This window comes from Sinohyriopsis cumingii, chromosome 5 (assembly GCF_028554795.1).
Source record: "Sinohyriopsis cumingii isolate HCF-2022 chromosome 5, ASM2855479v2, whole genome shotgun sequence".
NCBI classification, from domain to species: Eukaryota; Metazoa; Mollusca; class Bivalvia; order Unionida; family Unionidae; genus Sinohyriopsis; species Sinohyriopsis cumingii.
The window spans coordinates 70031137-70053676 of record NC_142965.1 but is presented as its reverse complement, the minus strand read 5'-3'; the positions used below and the strand labels follow the sequence as shown (position 1 = coordinate 70053676).

Here is a 22540-nt window from a genome sequence, read left to right as displayed (position 1 = left end):
ATCAAATGTTCGGAATGCATTGGCAATTAGGGCAGATGACAACATGGTCAAAACGTAATGTGTACGACTTTCCTTCGAGTCAAGAGCTAAAGTTCGCGTTTACGTTCTGAACAGATGCCATTTAGGTTCCTTTAGCACTGTATATTACAGTTCAAACTCTTTTCGTGTACCAACATAAAAAATAGATTTGAAAGTATAAAGGAGGATGACTTTGCACGGAATCCAAATATTAATTGGAAAATGACAGTATGCAATCGCTATATATCCATGCGAAATGGTCTTAGACGCGGATTTTCTTTACGTGGACTGTATTGTACATATTTTAATCAGTCAGCTAGAGTTAGTAAAGGGCGGTTTATGCTTTTTCATGCAGGTAAATTGTGAATGGTAATAAAAATTGATAATATTAGAGACAAATTAATTACGACAGGTGACTGCAGATTAAAGATGACTTTTATGTGGGACAGACAAAGTTAAAACGGGTAGGATTTGTTAACATACGTAGGCAGCATTCTGAATAGAAGCGTGTCCGTTTTTTTCTTCTCCTCCTCCAACTCTAAGGTCCTCTCTCTGACGATGTCCTCCAGATCTGTGGAGTACTTTTCTAGCATTCTGAACATTGTGTCCACGATATTCAGTTTCCTACACAAAAGGAAGCAACTCGTCTAAATCTTATCTATCAAATATATAACAAATTATAATTATATATGCACATAGAAATACCCTCAACCAATGGAGCTTTACAGACAAACAGACCATGCCATAGTTCCCAACTCAATTACAATTTTGTAACTGTCTGTAAAAAAATCTCTGACAATTAAATACAATTTTGCCTTTTCTGAGCCATATAAAAGTTATATTGGCGACAGACGGATTCGAACGCTTCGTTTGTGATCACAATTCATCTACTTTTAGTGAAATGAATTTAACTTTTCTGAATCATCCTTACAGCTGGCACACTAATTTTCTAAAGGCAGTTTTATGCCACAAACATACAGGAGAAAACGTGAGCTTATTGTGGGATTAAGTTTTAATAAGGAATATTTCTTAGACGACGTTTTTCGTACAACCGATAAGGATGCGGTGGTATAGATAGCACCATCTGTAATCTTTTATACACAGTCTTAAACACACATACAGACACAGACACGATCAACTCAGAAAAACGAATGTGAATATAGATGTATTAAAACAAAAACAATAAACATAAAGAAGACTAACAAAATAAATCTCGATGTGCAGGAATAACCAGAAAACGAGGAGTTGGCATAGAACATAACTGATGAATATCTTTGAAAGTTTTGGAGACTGGCTAAAAATGCTGGATAATTCTCCCTAACAACTATCAGTTGAATTCATCAAATAAGAAGAAAAGAAAAGAAAAGAAAACAAAAACCAACCTTCCCTAGGTGATGCTTACCGCTCATCTGTTTTATTTATGGCACATTTGAGAGAGAGAGACAGAGAGAGAGAGAGAGAGAGAGAGATTCTCATAGCCCGCGACATGTGCGTTTTTTTTTCTATATGAAAATATTAAAGACTCTGCGTGTATATTGCCCGTTGATGCTAAATAGCTACAACATGGGAGCATATTATTTGCTTAACAGTGTGATTTCCAGCACACCTAGCAAATATTCAACTTCTGAGCTTGAGATTTTATTTCAGCTGATCACGAATGTGTCTAATTTTGTAACGCTTCGTTTGATCAATCTCAAACTTAAGCTCAGGATTTGGTGATCTTAAGATCGGGATTACTGCATAAACCGTCTCTGAAAAGGATTCGTTACTCGCTGCAGCTTATGTAATTTAGCTGCAGTAGTTTTGGAAACCGATTTCAAGGTATTACCGCACTGCCACTGAAATAGGAAGGCGCTGTGTTGCCTTAGTTCGTCCTATACAAACGCTACGGTTAATCCGAAATGATAGTTGACGCGAATGACAACACTTCCCTTTAGCTGATATGAATGATTATTTTAGTACAAAAAATACGGTTTGATGATTCTTCTAAAGTACCGTGCTTTTACATTCACATCTTCTTCAACTGAGAAAGAATTTGTATAACAAAACTCGAGTTATAGTTTTATGTCCACAAACTTTGGCGAGACATTTTGAAACGCTTTCAACGTATAACTTTTTGTTACACAAAATAAAATTATAGAGATATTCTTAAAGAACGCAGGATATATGTCATAGCTGGGTCAGAAATGCACAGAGACGCCTGCAGATGTTGGGGATATGACAATCAGAGACATTTACACTTACTTGCCACCCGTGATTGTCTTGAATTGATGGTAGATTTCCTCTATGAACGGTCTAATGTCCGGGTTCTCTGACCAGCACACCTTCATAATCTGAATGTACTCTGGTGGAGCGGCTTGATGTGTTACTGATGGGCGCAAAAACGGAGGGGGATGCTTCACTTTGTTAATTATTTCTTGAAAAATGAAGAAATTCGAAATGAGATGTTGTACGAAAATCGCATTATTACATCAGAAAGGAACTTACGTTGAAAGAACAAATGGTGAAATGAAATAGTACATCATTATTTGCAGTAGGAGAGAACTTGGCACATACAGACAGACAAATATACGGATCCATACTGTATAGATAATACATGTAATACACGAATATCATTTATCTTGATTCTTATAACATAACATTAGTCTTTGTTATTGTAATATAATTACCGTAGGGATGTTAAAAATGATACATCGTGAGGCATTGCTCAGGAAGCTTTGTAAAAATATCAACAATCATCTACCTTACCCATGTACCTGCCTTATTATTAATCTAACATCCAAAGTACCCACCCACCCCACCCATACTACCACTACCTACACACCTATGTTTATATCTACCTAATCGTCGACGTACATGTTTACATAAATACTTCACCTATTTAACCTTTAAGATGTCATTAATTATCTCTGATCCCTATTTATACTATATCATTTATTTTTGCGGTTTATGGATTGGTTGCAGATTGGCGACAATCTGACGTTGTTTATCTCGCCATGAAAATCCAATCAATTAAGCCGATTGGAATTTGTTATTTTGTGCTAATTTGTAGAATTTCGAGATAGTGACTGATTATACCTTATAGTAATGAATAAATTTTTGGTGAATTATGCGACAAAGGACCCAAAAACTGTCTCTAGTCGATAACAATATAATTATTTCATTAGTGATTGTAAACATTTTCTAATTGATAAGCCTTTGCACCTGATGAATGATCACTCAAAATAGCTAAAATCTGATTCACCTTGGTGCAAGTTACCAGATAAATACAACTGTTATGTGTTATAAACTGATTATTACCATTAGACACATGAAATGTGTTAAATTACCTTCGTATCAGTTGTATAACACATTTGTATAAAACAATTGTACAACACATTTGTATAACACAGGCCGTTACGTAAGTTATAATAAGATTTGTTCATGCATTTAAACTAATATTCAATACTTTCATTTCTTGCCATGGAGTGAAAGATCCTTGATCATGTATGACATATTTTGCATGTAATCAATCTGGATGAAATTATTGAACAGCACACATAAATTATTGTCAATGGCACAGCACACATGCTGTGAGATATACCGGCATACTGAACCAGTCATAAATGCTTCGCCAGGCCACGTAGTAAGCAAAAATGCAGGATGGCTGTGAATAGTTCTCCTGGTTGTGTCGAGGTGAGATTATTCACTCTCCTCAAATTTGAACACGTCTGTTACTGCATATTATTGGCAAATGCCGTTCACAAACTTTGCGTAATATTTTCGTCACCATTTCTCATCGATCAATCTTGCCAGTACTGCATCCAAACACAGGAAAGTTCCTTCGTTAAAAGGTAACAGGCTGAACTGAAATTGCTTTTTATCATTTTAGTAGATGAAATGTTTGAATGCGTAAGTGAAAGGAACAGTGATAGCTCTTAATGTAAGTGTCAGCGAAGTACAATTGCACATGCAAAGGATGAACACTGGTTTGGCATGACGATAACATCAAATAAGCTAAATTGTTAGAAACAATAATGTGTTTCATCATTAAGTGAAATTAATTAACGTTTAAAAGATATGAATACCACTATAATATTTACGACATCATAATTTATGACACATGACGTCAAAATATCATTTGTGAAAGGTAACTGCCAAGAAATGTACGCAAAAAATTGAGAAGTTCACTCACAAAACAGCTGGAAATCTTTGTCTTGAACAATAAGAAGGGGGGGGGGGGGGCTTGGATTTAAGGAGAGCGATGGCGCGCGAGAACGATCGCACTCCTCAAAACACAAGCCATGTTTGCGGAGCATTTTTCGAGGTAAGGATATCATGGCGAAATTCAAACATTAGAACTCGCTCACACATAAACGGTCAGATGGTATTGCGCTATGGACATTATTCTTTTCTGTTTTAGACGATTTTGCAGTTAGTAATACCTTCTAGCAAAGATAATCAATCAAGTAATTCCAGGCACCATCATGTCACCTTTATCTCCATAGTTCGTACTTTGACACAAATGATATCAATGCTTCCGTTCCTAATGTGGGAGTTTACAAAGTCTGGTATTTTCTCTGATCGGTTCAGTATAATTGATATCGTTACTATTTGCTCGTAGTCCTGTTGTAACTATTGCAAAAGACTAAATGAACCGAAAAATGGCATCGTATATACTATCGGTGATTTCTTGTTTTAAAGCACACATCTACTTAATATTCTCTCTTTATGTAATGTAGCATGTTGCCCCTAAAGTGTAAGGATATTCTAGCATTACTTTGAGAATGTCATGACTGTATTCATTAATATAACACAAACACTCACGCCAAGCAAGAGCTGGTAGCGCATATGATCATAAGGTATGAAATAAAAACGCACAAGTAGCGGTCAATCGAATTCGTACTGCATATAGGCCCGATTGCACAAAATTTATCACCTTTTTCACAATTTCATTTTTTATTAACGTGTGACTCACTGTAACTCTCGTAAAATGTTTACTTTTTTCTTCTTAGCATTTATATTACTTAAACATGGTTAGCACGAGAAGGGGTTTGATAAGTGGGAAGGATACATCGAGGCCCAGGGTTGGGACGTATTAATAAGTATTACTAAAGAGATCCTTACCCTGACTAAAAAGAAAACATGACGCGCATTTTTGTATTTTCTATGTACTCTCTTTTTAGCTCTATTTAAATATTTTTAGTTTGAGAGTGTGAATGAAATTCAAAACGAATTGGGATTAATACAAGTTATCTTCGGTGAGTCAACGATTCTTACACGCCCAAGTCAGAGATAACACATTAATTCTTTTAATCGGGGTACGTGATACGGAAATAAAAACTGAATATTTTTAAATAACACCAGATCAGTCTATTATATTACATACGTATGCAATAAAACTGCGTAGGAACTAAAATCAAGAGAGCTTTTCATTGTTAGGCAGAATGCTAAATCTTTCGTTTGTCACTCTGCAAAGGACATTGAGTTCGTAGAGTCATGCTCGCTCTGGCGATATTTAATAAGTCAGTACACATCAAGATCGTGATTGAATCTGTACATATGAGCCATGCGTTCTAAATAATTTATGTGCCCTTACAGCGATATTTCCTTAATACTATCAAAGCTATACATAGTTGTCTTTTCTGATAATTTGTTTATAGACGCTTGTAGTAAACTATCGGTGACGGAAATTAAGTCCAAATTAAAGTGTCATCAGGGACGCACCATCTGAATTGCATGGTCGTCTAATTAAATCTGAAAAATTGGAATGAATCTCTGTCACACATTAAGCCTTATTAAATTTATCATTCAGCTTCCAGAACTAGTAGTGAATAGGATTACGTGATATGTTGTGATTTATTTAATTCATGCCAGCGATCCCAACCAAATATACACCATTAGCGTAGTTATTCGCACACCTGTTCCTGAATCTAACTTTCATTATGTATGAGGAAAAAAACTATTTTTAGTTTCTATAGAAGACAGTGAAGGTAGACCAATTGGCCAGTGTACGTATCTGTGTTTTCACGAATATGGAACTACCAATACGTATTGTTCAGAGAGAATCAATAAAAGATGGTAATATCAACTGAGCAATATAAACAGAATCGATTATGCAAAGTGTTATCTTGACAACCTAATTTTGTATCGAATTGAATGTGCACGAGTTTTCAAAATTACCAAATAATATCGCACCTTCTTCCAGTATACGTTTGATTCCACATCCTGATCTCTCACCTCCATTTCATACCCCGATCTTGATGTCATCTACTTATCCAAACAAATATAAGATCCTTTTGATGTAGATGGGATTTTGTTTTCAGACAATAGTCTATATTACTAATGGAAATGTGACTGCATTGAGGATCTAAAATCTTCGCTGTCATATACGTATCCACTTTGCATATTATACAAATAATGATCACTCCTGTCATCAATACGGACATAGATGAGATTACAAGGTGCAGCGAATCACGGAAAAGAAAATGCGTGAACACTTTGAGAAAAATGATAGCAACATAGGGTTTACGTTTTCTTAAGATTCCCTCTTTCATTTGTAGACTACCTGAGATCTTATAATAATATGAACAGATCGCATTGTGACAGTTCTCACAATAACAGCTTACCTCCTTCAAAGCCGACGATTCTTCTGCATCTATGATACAATATTTTGCAAGATGTTTTTGGATATATATTCTATAAAGAATAAATCGTCATGCTCTCGCTCTCTGATTTTGCATTTTACACGGATAAATGATCAAGATCCGCCACATATCTTGTAGTTTTATTTTGCGCCTGTTAAGCATACTGTATGTTTATGCGCATGCATTTTGTTTCTTGTTTCGCATCCGAACTAGTGCCTACAGTTAGTTATGATAGTGTCGCTCGGCATCCACTAATGGATATTAGCCAAATTTGCATCGTAATAGGCAATAAAGAAAGAAAACTGACACAGTTGTAATTTCTAAGACTGTTTCATTCAACAGCGTCTTTCAAAACGTTGAAGGTTAATATAGTGTTATGTTACTTTTATTATATATTTTTTTAATGTGAATGTACATTTATCTTGTACCATATTGTAATTTCACACTCAGTAAGTGTAATTACTCTATATTGTGTGTTTAATTTTTGTTCATGATTGTAGATTTAATAATCATTATAAACAACACAGTACAAAGCTACGTTTTAACCATTAATATAAGGTATATTTTAAGATAATGAATATTTTAAAGATATGAATAGGTTGTTTACTTGAATCTGACTTCTAAACCGATCCTTGATTATGAATATATAAGTTTCTAGATACTGAACATGTTTACAGTTTGAGGCAATTTTCCGTTGGGATGACCGAGTTATTAATACAGGTCAGGTGGGATTGTATTGCGACATAGACCAAGCAGGGATGTATTGCGACACGTGTCAGGTGGCGATGTATTGCGTCAGAGATTAAGTAGGAATGTATTCCAAAATGGAGTCCTGGGGATGTATATAACGTGAAAGAAGTAAAAAAATTATTCGTTCTTTTTCCTATTCATGTTCCTTTTCAATTTTCAGACAACAGAGTGTTTGCTGTTGTGTTTAGATTTAACTTGAGAGGAAACATTTTTTCAATTATGTATTGGAATTACAAAGTGATCACATGACTGTTTGGACTAAAACATTATTTTGGGATTATTATGAGTTAATTTCAAATTAATTCTGGACTACATCAGCTTGATTCTGTTAGCTCATCAGCACGTTCAAGGCTAACCGTACATCAGCGCATTCAAGACCTGAAATTCATTATATTCTTTTGAACTTACGATATAAATTTAGGGTTTACTTGGGATTTGTTTTGCAATACTGTACGTTTCTCTTATATTTTCCTTTTATAAGTCAGAGAATGAACTTATTTGTTGAATTTTACTAAACTTGTTGGTTTTGCTTTTCTGTTACTTAGTTTAGCCACTGTGATTTAGAATGGAGATCCATTGCCTTACAAGATTTTTAAAATAAAAGAAAGCGGTTAATATTCAGCTTACCAAGGTTGAGGTCCTTGGGCATAACAAGAATTCATGTTATTATGTAAGCTTTGCACTTTCTCTGCACATGTTTTGTTGATCCAATCCATTCGTGCTGGGCAACCATCAAAAGTTCGGCTGACATTCATCTTAATGTTTTTGTCAATAAATTTCAGCTTTTTGAGGCAGGTTTTATAAGCAGAAATGAACTCTTCAAATTTTGCAGTTGATACATATTTTTCAGGTTCATTATCAGATCTGTGACAACCGTGAAAACCCGATATTACCTCGTTGGCTCTAGGGAAAAGGATCTTCCCCAATGTCTCAAAATAATATCTCGAGCTGAGTGCGTCTTGGTATAATATCAAAACATTACCAAACACATTTAAATGAAACCGCCTGACCGCCATTCAACAGTGTTATAATATCTATCTATCTATCTATCTATCTATCTATCTATCTATCTATCTATCTATCTATCTATCTATCTATCTATCTATCTATCTATCTATCCATCCATCCAGCTTTCTATCTATCTATCTATCTATCTATCTGTCTATCTCTCTGCATGAGTCCATCTGTTTGTCTGTGTATCTTTCTATCTATCCTTCTGAGTGTGTCCATGCCTTTGTATCTATCCAGCTGACTTTCTTTCTGTATATCTAACTACAAACATAAATATCTATATCTCTAACTATAAACATAAAAATCTATATCTCTGTCTATGAACATAAATATCTAAATCTCTAACTATAAACATAAATATCTATATCTCTAACTATCAACATAAAATATCTGTATCTCTAACTATCAACATAAAATATCTGTATCTCTAACTATAAACATAAATATCTATATCTCTAACTATCAACATAAAATATCTGTATCTCTAACTATCAACATAAAATATCTGTATCTCTAACTATAAACATAAATATCTATATCTCTAACTATCAACATAAAATATCTGTATCTCTAACTATAAACATAAATATCTATATCTCTAACTATAAACATAAATATCTATATCTCTAACTATAAACATAAATATCTATATCTCTAACTATAAACATAAATATCTATATCTCTAACTATAAACATAAATATCTATATCTCTAATTATAAACATAAATATCTATATCTCTAACTATAAACATAAATATCTATATCTCTAACTATTAATATCTATATGCATGCAGATCATAGTTGAGGACCATGCATATCATGTCATTACGATACTAGTAGGAATGGCTGTCCCTTGGCAAGACAAAGCAAATCCATCCGACTATTTATCAATTTTTCTCTCTTGCAATACTCTGATGATAACCGAAATTACAAAAGCCCTAGACAAAATATTTCATCATGCTCGAAAAAAAAAAAATGATCAAGCTATCTAAACAATGAGAAGTCTGGTTGATACGGCAAACAGAGCAAATCCGCTATTGGTCCAAATCTAATCAACGTGCTCATCAAACCCAATCAGCTGTGATTATACATATTTCTGGACGAGCCTCAGTTGAACTGGAGTCACAAACCCGTCTGATAAAAGTATTACGACTCTTTGGTAATGCTACTCAGCTTCCTACAATTTATTTTATTGGGAAAAGGAAACACTAGGCGATGTATCCCGGTACCATTGTCTAGTGATAAGCTTAACATTTCGCTTTTGAAGCAAATGCATGATTAAATTTCATCATGGTTTCCTGATGTATGCCTGATAAATGGACTTGACAAGAAGTTAATTAGTTTTTGTTTCAGAGAGCAAGTTAAAGATACTGGTTTCGATCTGCGGGACTTCATGATTGAGTTTTGAAGGAGGGGTTCTTTGGAATGGAATATGCCTGAAAACATTAATAAGAATGAGGTACTTTTCATCAGTGGAAATTAACTAAGATAAAGTTAAATACAACAAAAAAAATATTTTCTTCCTCTACTGCAAAATATAGGTTTGTTTTTAAATTGCAACTCCTTTCTCAGATCAATATTGGTATTCTCCATAGTTGGCGATTCAGATGAAGTAAGCAACATTTCAATGTTATGATGAAAAATAAACGTTCAAACGGAATAAGATTAATCGTATACAGACATACACATACACCTTTTGTACTAGTCACATTTAACATATTATAACCTTTACTTTTATTTAAGACTTTTAAGATGGTTTCATAAAAAACGATTATTGGTCGTTTATATATAATGTTTGAAGGCGCATGAATGAAAATGAATAGCTGTCAGGAAATAATTAAATTAAAACTCACCGTCTGTCGTTATATATTCAGTTACTTGTACAGATGTATTTTCTTACAATGTCACTGATTTCAATCGTGCAGTTAATGTAGATTGTTAGATATGTTTCAGTATGATCTTACTGAAGTAAACAAAAACAAATAAGACAGAAATAGTACAAACGAAGTGGTACAATTTGTGCTTGACATGTTAAAGAAACATTCGCAAACTTTTCCCCCATTGTGTAGCTGAATTAGATGTATGCCATTGTGAACTATCACCTATTGATGACACAATAATGTTTTCCTAAAAAGATTCCGATAAGTAAAAAAATTAATCCCCCAAAATACTCCCCCTCCCCACAACCTTCAACAAAACTGACATAAATAACCCGAAATACTGTGCTCATAAATCTGGTAATATTCCCATATGTATCCGAACTCCTTATTTTTGATACTCAAATCCTTCATAGATTTTCCCTCTTTCTATAGATTTGTATTCAAGATAATTCCTTCATGTGGAACACCTACTATCAATCAATAAAATCTGTTGATCGATTTTTACATGTATAGATAGGGTCCCCTACATATACGAATGTTCCTATGAAATGAAATTTATTGAATTATATTATGAGGTGTGAAAAAGCTCAGATAATGTTGATCGCATAACGATAAAGTCTTACTTCATGGCGATGCTGTGTACCGTCGCTAAATGTTACGTTAGAGTGTTACGAAAGATTGGTTCGTCGCTAAATGTTACGTTAGAGTGTTAGGAACGAGTGTTTCGTCGCTAAATGTTACGTTAGAGTGTTAGGAACGAGTGTTTCGTCGCTAAATGTTACGTTAGAGTGTTAGGAACGAGTGTTTCGTCGCTAAATGTTAGAGTGTTAGGAACGAGTGTTTCGTCGCTAAATGTTAAGTTAGAGTGTTAGGAACGAGTGTTAGAACAGAACATAAGGAAGCCAATGAAGTTGTGCGTAAGATTCTGCTCTACCGTAGTCAGATGTTCTCAAAGCGCGACAGGTAAAATGTGAAGTTGAGTGCATGGGCAACAATCACTATGAAGAGAATGTGGAGATACCTCTGTGCTTCTTTCATGTACTGTGACTGAAATTTCTTTATATGTTGTATTTGGGAAACAACGCCCTGTCATGAGCAGACATGTGAACGAAATGGCCGGTTACATGTGCTGGAGATATGAACTTGAACTAGTCCAAAAATACCCTTGCCGTAGCAGCTATTAAAATAAGGCAAACGAATCTTGCTAGAATAGACAATACTTACATGGTAAGTGCAAAAAACGCATTAATAATAATAATAATAATAATAATAATAATAATAATAATTCATAAATTAGAGAAGTGAAAATGACCAAGCGGAGCTAGCAGTAATTTGAGAGATGCACATCTGAACTAAGGCAAAGTTCGATATTCAATCTGCAAGGTCTTTTTAAATAACCAGGATAGCCAGCAAGCAAATCCTGAGCAATTCCTATTCTCAAGAAACAAACCCAGTTTCGTTCTTAGGAATCGGTTTCCGCCATCATTGGTGTCAGTCTTCTAAAGCTTCATCAACAGGAAGAATAGTAACTTGTTACTTATTGCAGGACACATGCCATAGAAATATAACATATTTTCCATACTTAATAAGTTGAACACTTAATGTAAATAATGCATTAGAAAAAGTAAGGTCTTTTTAAAGATATTTAAGTTTTTTAAAATACATTTCACACATGAATGGACAAAATAACACGGGCATTGGTTTAAAGGAAGTCATTATGAAACTCCGTGACGTCATATAACCTATATTATAACATCTATAAGCTAACGATGTTAGGCATATTGAAATAGTTGCATGTGTTGCCAACAAATGATTAAAAAGCCGTACATAATATTGAACACATTCACTTGACCTCACGTGCTCGAAATTACACTCTATCACTTTGTAATGTCGACACATATTTATCTTTAAGCTTACAAAAGATCAGGAAGTTGCTCTGCTCCTGGTCAAATTATAGTCTGGTGCTCTAGTAATTATAGTGATAATCTAGGACGAGTATATGATTATAAATCTAGGCTGAAAGCGTTAGTAAGAGATTTTCTGATACCTATTTTTTAAGCTATATATTTCCTTTATGTATGTGCTTTTAGGTTAATGAAAAACTATACTGATTCTTATGTATATTTGATTTAATTATATCTGATTTAATATATATTTATTTCAATTTAATTGTTTGTCAGTTTTAATTTTTTTATTTTATATTACATGCTATTGTAATGTAACTTTGTTCACCCGAGATGATACTTTTTTCAGAAAATGGGTTGACCTTGGCTGGTCGTTTTGAAAACACCAGGTGTTGATCTGGATCCTGACCTTGATTGAAAATTTGTATAGCAGCCACGTAAACAAGTTCTATTTTTATTTTAAAATGATTGGTTGTTGTCAATGTCATGATGGGATTTGGTGTTTAAGATTAAACATTTTTTTTCTTTCAGTAAAATGATTGGTTTTCGTCAGGGTCAAGCTGGGTGTACGTGACCTTTAACAAGTACATAATTTCTATAAGCCACTAGAACATGATCACGTGACCCCTTGTTTACTGTTTCGAAGACGATATAACCTATGTTTTGGAGAATTATTCTCAGTAGAAGCGGGGCTGTTACACTGGAAGTTGTATGTTGTGCTGTTTAGAGTTATTTCACATTACTTGGATTGGAATCATTTCAAATTACTTGGATTCTAAAGGACTGATGCTGTTATTTTTTCTGGAAAATACGTGTGCTTATTTAAAATTGTTGAACAAGGACAGTTTTTTTATATAAAAATTTATTGAGCTATCAGAAACTGGAGTGATAATTCTTGTTTCTACAAGGAACTGTAGAATTCAACATTACAGATTTCACCATACGTCATCGTATTCCTACATGGATTCTTCGTCGGGATTCGAACTTGAAATCAGTAGAACATTTTGTTATTAGGACTTCCAATTTTTTTTCTTGGATTATTCTTGGATTATGTTTAGGATTCTGCAAAACCGTAAGTTCATGATGTTTTATTTTTACAGAATTTTCCAGGAAAATAAATTATTGTATTTTTTTAAAAGCTTGTTGTTTTCACTCTTTCTTGTGTTACTGTTTATTCGAGCCTGAACACGTGACATGTTCGACACCAAAGGTCATATAAGTTTCTCCACAACGTTGGAGACATTAAGTCGGATATTTTGGGATAACGCAGATTAACAGATTTCTTTTAATTAATTTCCAGGTAGACAAACTTATTATTTCCAATATATTGACGAAGTTAGACGCACCATAACACGGAATAATGTTCAACAGATCACATTATAGAGCTTTAAGATCTGTACTCCATTTAACTGAAAAGCTCCTTCAAATTTAAAAAAAAAATGTTAAACAAATGTCTGAATACGGTTTACTTCAAATTCGCGTAGTATTTTCTTTTCTAAGGCTGTTATTTTACATTCGATCAAAATATTGTTCTTCCTAATTGAAGACGCAAATAGTGTTCACGATATTCAGTTTAAACCACATGTTATATTAAATATAACATTGTGAGAAGCAATGAGAGGAAACTATATTTTTTGTTTTACTTTGCACAGGAAGAGATTATCCAGTGATGAAGTAGGTGAGTGGATGGGATTCACATTATTTGTCAGCGCTTCTTACATTTATATTTGACATAATCAAAATATAAAAATTGCCTAATGTCTTTGTTGTCTATTTACCTCGGTAAGAAAGCAAGTTGGCACAATAAAAGCATATACTTCAGTGGCCAACTAGATTCAGTAGAAAATATTAATTTTGATTTGTCGGAACTGTCCATATTACCTTGGGGACTTAATCCCGTCATACTGTAAGGTTGACTCCTGAGGATAACTTCCTGCATAATAATAGCAAAGCTGTAAACATCTCCCTTCTCTGAGCCCTTCATTGACACAGCCTCCCTGAGATGCTCCGGAGCCGTCCACAGCAAATCTAAATATAACCGTTGAAAAGTTGATCTACATGTATTATATACGTATACAAGTAAATCTTTACTTGTGATATTTAAATTGTGGACAATATTTTAATTATACATCTGAGAATATATTACAAAAAGAAATTCGAGACTAAATATATACATTTTATGTGCATTAAAGTAATACAGGAGGAACGTATTTAATTGGAATTTGATATGGTTCTCGATAGGATGTTTGTTAAGTGCATCTGTAGTGTTCCGAAAATATTATTCCATTGCGTAAAAGAGGCAACTTTGTTAGAGAAAACAACAAGGAGTGACAATAAAACAAATTAAAGGTTTTTACCAAAGAGTCCCGAAAACCTAAAGAAGTCTGTAAATTATTTGCAATTTTTACTTAGTACAAGTCCATTCTAATTGAACTTTTATCAATATCGCTGTCTAATGGATATTTATAGTTGTTTAGGAAGTTGATAGAAGGACTCCAAATGGCCCAATGTCACAGTTATGTCAAACTCTGTTCGTGCAACCGATCCCTAAGTTATGGTACATGTTATGGCATGTGCCTTGATATTGAAGACTTCATTATATTAACAGTCATTAAAGGCAATCGTCTCCGATAACTGATGAGCATGTTCATGTTATTTGGACGAGATGTCAATAAGTAGTAGCGAAACTGAAGTCTATTCTAGGGGTGGATTTAATAAACTAAAACTATTAATTGAGTACAATTAAGCAGGGTATTGTTTACAACTTCCTCTTAAGTACAACAGCCACATAATTCTCATGAGACAATTTATCAGAGGAAAAATCTTTGAAATTCGACTAAAGAAAGAAATGAATTTTCATTTATTCTGTCCAACTTCATTGATATGGATCACGTGACGAGGAATATAACCATCAATGCGCATCATTTAGTAAACTATAATTTTATTCAGTTAATACAGCGAGAGGTTCTACGTTAAATCAAATGCGTTTATGCAATGTGAATGGTCCCATAAAACCGTATCATTTTTAAATTATTGGCTCCTAGCGGACGCTGTTCGAATTGCTTTAACCAGCGCTTTGATAGGTTGCTGGAGCTAAAGTGGGGCATCCAAGTTCCATGAACACATTTCTGTTAAAGTATTCGTGTAATGAATTACTCATCACGTTGCCGTAGGGTCTATTGATCCATCTGCGTTTTGTCATCAAAGAGATCATTGGTTACACGGTCGAACATTACTGTATGCTAGTAGTGTGAGAATAGAACGGCCGATGACTTCCATTATATGAGATACTGATACCAAGATGCGAATAATTTCTCTGGTGTCAAACGATGCGCGGAAAAATAATAGTCTTGCCAATTCTAGCTTTTTGTGACTGAGGCGCCCAAATTTCTGATGTATGGACATAACAATGAAAAACGTATGGTTCCTGATGATTTACTTTAAAATAGGAGTTGTCAGTCTCGAGAGCTGGTTATATTGAAAATTTTTGAACATTCTTTGGCTGACATTAATTTTTAAAAAAAATTGCGCCAGATTTAAATGTGGCAAAACGCGTCGTAAAATCCATAGTCGTTTTTAAGCTTGCAATCTGACAAGGGGAAATAAAAACGCATAGTCAGATGGCGGGTTATGTCTTCGCTGCTGAAGAGTTTTGCAGAATTGCAGTCCCTACAACATTTTGTGTTTATTTTGTTCACGAGTTAATGGAGTGGTAAATACGATTCAAAGTGCATGTAAATGTTACATTGTTATTTGTTTCAATGGAATAACAACATGATTAAGAATAAGCGAACCTATTATCCTGTTAAATACCCATTAGTTGGTATTTAGCTGGTATGCTGACAAGAAACATTAATATAATAAGTCCCTTATATTATTTAATTCAGAAGAATTAACAGTTTTTAGCTTTTTTGAAGAATGTCTGTAAAACAAAATTACCTTTTTGCAAAAGTAAAAATAATTAGCTCAAATCTTAGGGATTCGGAAAATGCGCATAAAAAGTCGCACATACTTTATTTTCAGTCTTATTTGGTTTTTTGACGTACTGCATACTGGAATTAAAATCCTGGAATCTTAAACACGTGACAGGATTTTGATCCACGGAAAACGATCTTCTTGTAACAAATGGATTTTATTAAAATTTAAACGTGCAGACAATTCCGTATTTACCGAAGGTTTATTACTGTTAACACTTTTGTAATGGATAATTTCTATGTCTGTTTTCCGCAATAGACGACTTTCAGAAAGTACAGGATCTCGGAATATTTGTAAGCTTTTTACGTATGAAAACAGCAATTGTATGTACATGTGATGTTATATTCCAGATGTGTGAAAAGATGCATTGCGATTGGAAGTGATAGTTGTTTCGAAGTTTGGGTTATATTTGGATATATAGAAGATATCTACGGTTTTTTAATGGATATAAGGAAATATTTCACGAGTAAAGTTGAAACAATGTGCATTGTCACTCGTGGCGAGTAGATCTGAGTAAATATTTCACGATTGAGCTGGAAATATTTTGTATTGTCACTCCTGACAATACAATGTTTCCACTTGACTGGTGAAATATTTTCCTCAAGAACTGTAGGTTTTCCTTTTATTATATACTTTTAAGGCAAAAACCTTCGATTTGCATGGATTTGTTGCTCCATTCTGTGTCGTTGTGATTGACGGCTGTAGTATTACATCGATAAAAAGGAGTTAGGAAATTTTACAATAATTTTAGGACAGTAACGTTTTACAAATTGCATATAAAATGCTTCAAATTGTGTATTTTGTCAAATTAATGACTATCAATACGAATCGGTAGAGACTTATTTTCGTTAACACATTTCTTGGCGGGTTGATACATTCAACATTGCTTAGGTGGTGGAATCTTGACCGCGCCTTCTCACTGATTACATAAATCTATGCTTGATGGATAACATTCTATAATTTGTTTATCCTGACGGGGGGGGGGGAGTGAGAGAGGGAGAGAGAGAGAGAGAGAGAGAAGTCAAACAGAAAAAAACGAAATAGTCCTAAATATAGAAGTACCATTCTGAATGACATACAAAGAGCAAATACACTTCCTCAACGGATAAAGAAAGTAGTTCCAAAAGTGATATCTGCACTGTGTCGATATAGTTTTTCTCCCAGTGATATATTTTTAACATCTCAATTTTAAATATAATATTAAAATTCGATTTCAAATGAAGAAAAAAAAAGTCTTAGCACTTTTACTACTGGTTATGTTGATAAGCACCGTTACCATTGCGTGCCTTGATAAGCACTTGGTTTCATGATACATAGTTCAGTTTCTGTAACTAATAATTTACCTTGCCGTGGTGACAAGCGGTAGGTTATTGGAAAAGTTAGCAAAGATCGGACAGCTTCGCAAGCTGGTTTCTTGGTTATTGCGATAATCTTCAATAATATTCATAATTTTGCTTTATAGTTTAACATCATTGTCCAGTGTTTTATTAACAGTTCCAAGACGAACTTTATGGTAAGATCTAATTGGAAGACCAATGTATTGGAGGTAGACCAAATGCGACTGCGTGGGTTTAAAGCTGTATCCATGTTGGAATTAATTGACTCCGCGGCATGAATCAATGTTGCTTATGTTTATATCGGTATTCGTTCAGTATATGTATTAATGTGTATGTGAAAATAAGAGTTTTTGTGTAATTCAAAATCTGTTCTGTTAAGTCACTGGTTCACAACCATTTTTTGCTGCCATCCTAAATTAGCCTCCCTCGGGCTTATAATATAGTTTCTTCTAATGACCTGTCGTAACCCCACAGAGGACCCGTAGCGACCCTACTGAAGACTCGATGGGACCCTGAATAACATTATCGTGAAATTGGGTCATTTCATTCTCTTAGCATATTTTAGACTGTCGGTTCTGACTTCTCTTGAAAAAGTGTATACCGGTAATAATACAATAATACTAACAACATCATCAACATCAATTATGTATAGTGCAATTTATCTATCTATCTATCTATCTATCTATCTAACTATATATATATATATATATATATATATATATATATATATATATATATATATATATATATATATATATATATATATATATATATATATATATATATATATATATTACAGAAGGTACGTACCTTTGGCTTCACATTTCACAGACAATTTCGCTTTGGCAAGAAATCCACCGATGCCAAAATCCGCTAGTTTTAGCACCCATCGGCTGTCAATTAGACAGTTTCTGGATTTGAGGTTACCGTGCCATTTGATCGGACAGCTGTGTATATATCTCAGTCCCTGTGACGTGATTAAAGAAGAATTCAGTTTGCTCAAAATTAAATTAGGCAGTTGTATATGCCCTTAAGTCACCCTACTGTTCGTCATGAAGAAAATAAAAGAATCAAATTCAACCTTTTAATATTCGCATTTAAAACAAGCAAACTAGTAGAAGCATAATATTGGAGTGTTGGCTTGATATAGGTTTTCATACACCAGCTCAGGCTAATTATGTTACTCATTAGCATGATTGATGGATAATTCTCAGCACATTTACAGTATGATTAAATATCTCGTGCAAACAACATAATGATGCTGGGGAGATTTGAAACACAATGACCATTCGTTCAAACAAAAACCATAGAATGGAAACAAATTGTGACTTTTTATAATTAGGAAATTTTGTGCAACATTAAAGAGTATATTTGCTTACCCTAACAAGGTCTGTAAGAAGAGAAAGTTTGAAATCCCAGTCTAGTTTAATGTCTTTGTTCTTTATCACATCCTGAAAGAAAGGAATTATACATGACTATCCTTTCCAAGTAAAAAAGAAATCATCATTCGACAATAGTTTGGAACTTTTAGTTTAGAAAACAAATACCATTCCACCTATTGTGTGTACGGTTAATAAAAAATACATAAAATGTCATATTTTTTATTTATTTAGTGAAGACAAGGCTCTGGTAAAATCACACAAGCATTAAGCTTAAAGACAATGACATTTCTATTTTTTTAATCTGACAAATTGTCTCGATTTAATAAACCGTACTTTTATGGCAAAAACACATTTCTGTACTAAACCTGGTTTTTCATGTCAAGTGTACATATCATAATACAATCCACGACTTATTTTGTTCGTAATTACTACGAAACTACTGTTCTATATTCAATGTACTAACCTATCTTAGAAATGAGAAAGGCTGACGCTCAGATTCGTGGCGGATGGGACATCGAATGACTTTGATCTGGTCAGCAAAACTTGTTGAGTAAAGCGTCAATGCTTGAAAAGTTGTGTCAATAAAATTACACACAAAACAGATGGAGTGCAAATAGCATCAATCCAAAATTCGTTAAGTTTCGACGGCTACACAAGCAAGAGAAGAAAATCTTAACATCATACAAGATTCCAGTGTTACATTGTTTATTAGCTCTGTAGTCAAAGGTAAAATCCGTTATAACGCGATGCTCGGGGTCCAAAGAACACCATCGCGATATACGCGGGATCGCGTTAACAAATTTTTCAAAAATCTTCTCCACAGATAATTTGCACTGAAATTTTAATGTCACCAGTTATAACTAATATGCTGATCATATTATCTGCTAGGGATACGAAGAATCAGCTTTTCCGATAGCATGTATTTAGGATGTTCAAAAGAGAAGTCACATTAAATAAGGGAGCCATGCTGCCATCGCGTTATAAGCAGAATCGCGTTATAACTAATCGCGCCACAACGTGTTTTACCTGTATCAGTAACGTAATTATATCAATCATTTATCAGATTTAGAGATTACTTATAAATCATGCCGTAGTATTTTTCTGACTGTAATGAAAATGCATTACATAGTCATTATGTGAATGCAAAAATACAAGGTATTCGTTGTAAATAGATAAGAAGCAAAATTCTCAATATTTTGGAAGTCTGTTATCATATCATGAAACGTAAAACATACTTGTTGTCATACAATGAGACATATATTCTCATTGATATACCATGCACCATACATACTTGTTGTGAGTCTGCGTTTGATTTTTAACGTTGCTTTAGCAAGTTTAGTCATATCGCTACGAGATCTGCAGTGTGGCAGCTAATGTTGACGTTTAGCACCGGGGCATCCTGCCTCAGATATGTGGCATCAAGTCCCATCCCGTCACATTATTATGGCACCAGGCCAACCAGTCCTTATACTAACTCTAAATGCTGAGCGCCAAGCAACACAGCTGCAAGTACCATTTTTATAAGTCTTTGGCATGACTCAGCCGGGGTTTGAACCAGCGGCTTGACGCATCCGAGGCTTACGCTCTAACCACTTAGACCAGCCAAGAGGTCCATGATTGTTGTCATACCATGAAACATGCATTATTGTTGAGAAATTTAAAACAATCAGAAAGTCCAGCGTTTACTGAAATTTATTTAAATACGCAAATGTTTATTTCGATAATGCAAGATTTACAACATCATACAGTTCTTAAAAACGCGCGCGCGCGCGCACACACACACACACACACACACACACACACACACACAAACACACAATAAAAGAACAATGGGATGTTTTATTCTCGTTATTTCAATGGAAGAACAGAAGAAAGAGGAGAAAACTATTTCATAAAATTCTTGACATTTGTTTTGCTTGTTTGAAAAGCAAGATCACTCATGACCGTGGTATTGCCCAGAGGATACTTTACGGAAAAGATGCATCAACGAAGCGATAATTCAATTTACACGATGGAGATGAAAATGTACGAAGAATGGACGTTACATGTAGTTGATCACGAAATGCTGCTTAACAGGACAGATTCGATTTATGCCACTTTTGGCCAAGACATTCGTTCAAGTCCCCTAAATAAGTTCAATTTGAGAAACGAAAGACAATATCAAGCTTACTGCCATTCAAGCTGATAGACTGAGCTAAATGAATACATTATAACGTGAGCTTTTGGTGTATGTATGTATGTATGTATGTATGTATGTATGTATGTATGTATGTATGTATGTATGTATGTATGGATGGATGTATATATGTATGTATGTATGTATGTATGTATGTATGTATGTATGAATGTGTATGTATGTATGTATGTATGTATGTATGTATGTATGTATGTATACTTTATGATAGTCGCCTCATGATCAAGGGACAGATTTGACTGTGAGTTTGATTGTCAGTACTTTAACACATTAAGTCTTTTATCACTGTTTAAAACCTTGGATGACCCGGCAATGCTAATTTAAAGTGTTAAAAATATACAAGCGCCATAAATAGTGTTTTTCTTTAGTATTCATCTACCATATGAAAAGGATACCGTTCGCATAGAAAGAAATAATTAGAATAACAGAGACGAAGAAAAGCGTTATAGGATATTATTCCAGGTATTCACCCGCCGTCTTGACCCCAAAGATACAAACAATATTGTAAATGGAACTTAAAAGTATAGCTAAATTAGGAAGATACGACAAGCACACAGATTGTATTCTCCAGTTGACCGAAAGAATAATCTGCGTTTTAGACTTATAAGGTGGTGTTGGATAAACTTTTTTTTTCGATTTCCACGGTGTCAACAGGCTCAAGATTGGATTCTATATTTGTAGTCTCGAGCATATTTCTTGAAGCCAATCATTTGTCTGACCATTAGGCATTTTATCTTTAAGAGTCTATCTTACTTGGGTATTTTAATCATATTTTTTTATAGAAAAAAATAGCACATTGGCCTTTATAGTTATGACAAAGTCAAGTTTTTATTTTCTCAATGTCACGTCTTTTTAGTCATTAAAATTACAGCTGTAGAGGATTGTATAAAAGACAAATGAAAAACAAGCTGAAGAAGCTTTTATTAATGAATGAGATTTATTATTAGAACATGTGCAATCTGCGTCATCAGCCATGTTGACAATGCCAGGGCTAGCTGCCCTTAATGCCAAACAGAAAAACTTTCACTATCCCCAATCTGGTACAGTTTTCACAGTTATGCAGATATAATAAATCCAAAAGTATGGAATGGAGAACGTCCGGTTCAAATGATTATTCACAAAGTAATTAACCATCTCTTACTTTTCGCTTTCTAAAATTTCTTAATTTCTTTTTCTTCGGTAAATATGTAATCCTCACCTTAATGATCATATAAATTCCTTATTTAAAACTGATTCTGTTGGTAACATGTTAAATAATCAGTACCGTTTGCTTTGTCTTTGACGGCGCTGTTTATCGCAATCTGTCAGTGTCACGACACAATGCAAGGGGAGTACACTCTAAAGCTAAGTACCGTACTGGCGATGGCGGCTCACTGTAGTCCGTTCTTTTAGCTGGTATCTCTACTAATTGTTGATCCCATACATTTGGAAATATTAAGAAACCACATAAAATTATTCACAGA

At 34.1% G+C, this 22540-nt stretch overlaps 1 protein-coding gene across 2 annotated transcripts in view; it reads right to left on the bottom strand.

Annotated features, from left to right (window-relative positions):
* Positions 1-22540, bottom strand: part of LOC149799391 (retinal guanylyl cyclase 2-like) — a 175831-nt gene that overhangs the window by 24931 nt on the left and 128360 nt on the right. For both annotated transcript variants that reach the window (XM_089958728.1, XM_089958729.1), the window contains exons 8-12: positions 18881-18952; positions 18312-18468; positions 14071-14217; positions 2263-2434; positions 502-642 (exon numbers count right to left, since the gene is read on the bottom strand). In XM_089958728.1, the coding sequence (XP_089814854.1) occupies positions 502-642; positions 2263-2434; positions 14071-14217; positions 18312-18468; positions 18881-18952 (689 nt within the window). The remainder of the gene's footprint in view (positions 1-501; positions 643-2262; positions 2435-14070; positions 14218-18311; positions 18469-18880; positions 18953-22540) is intronic.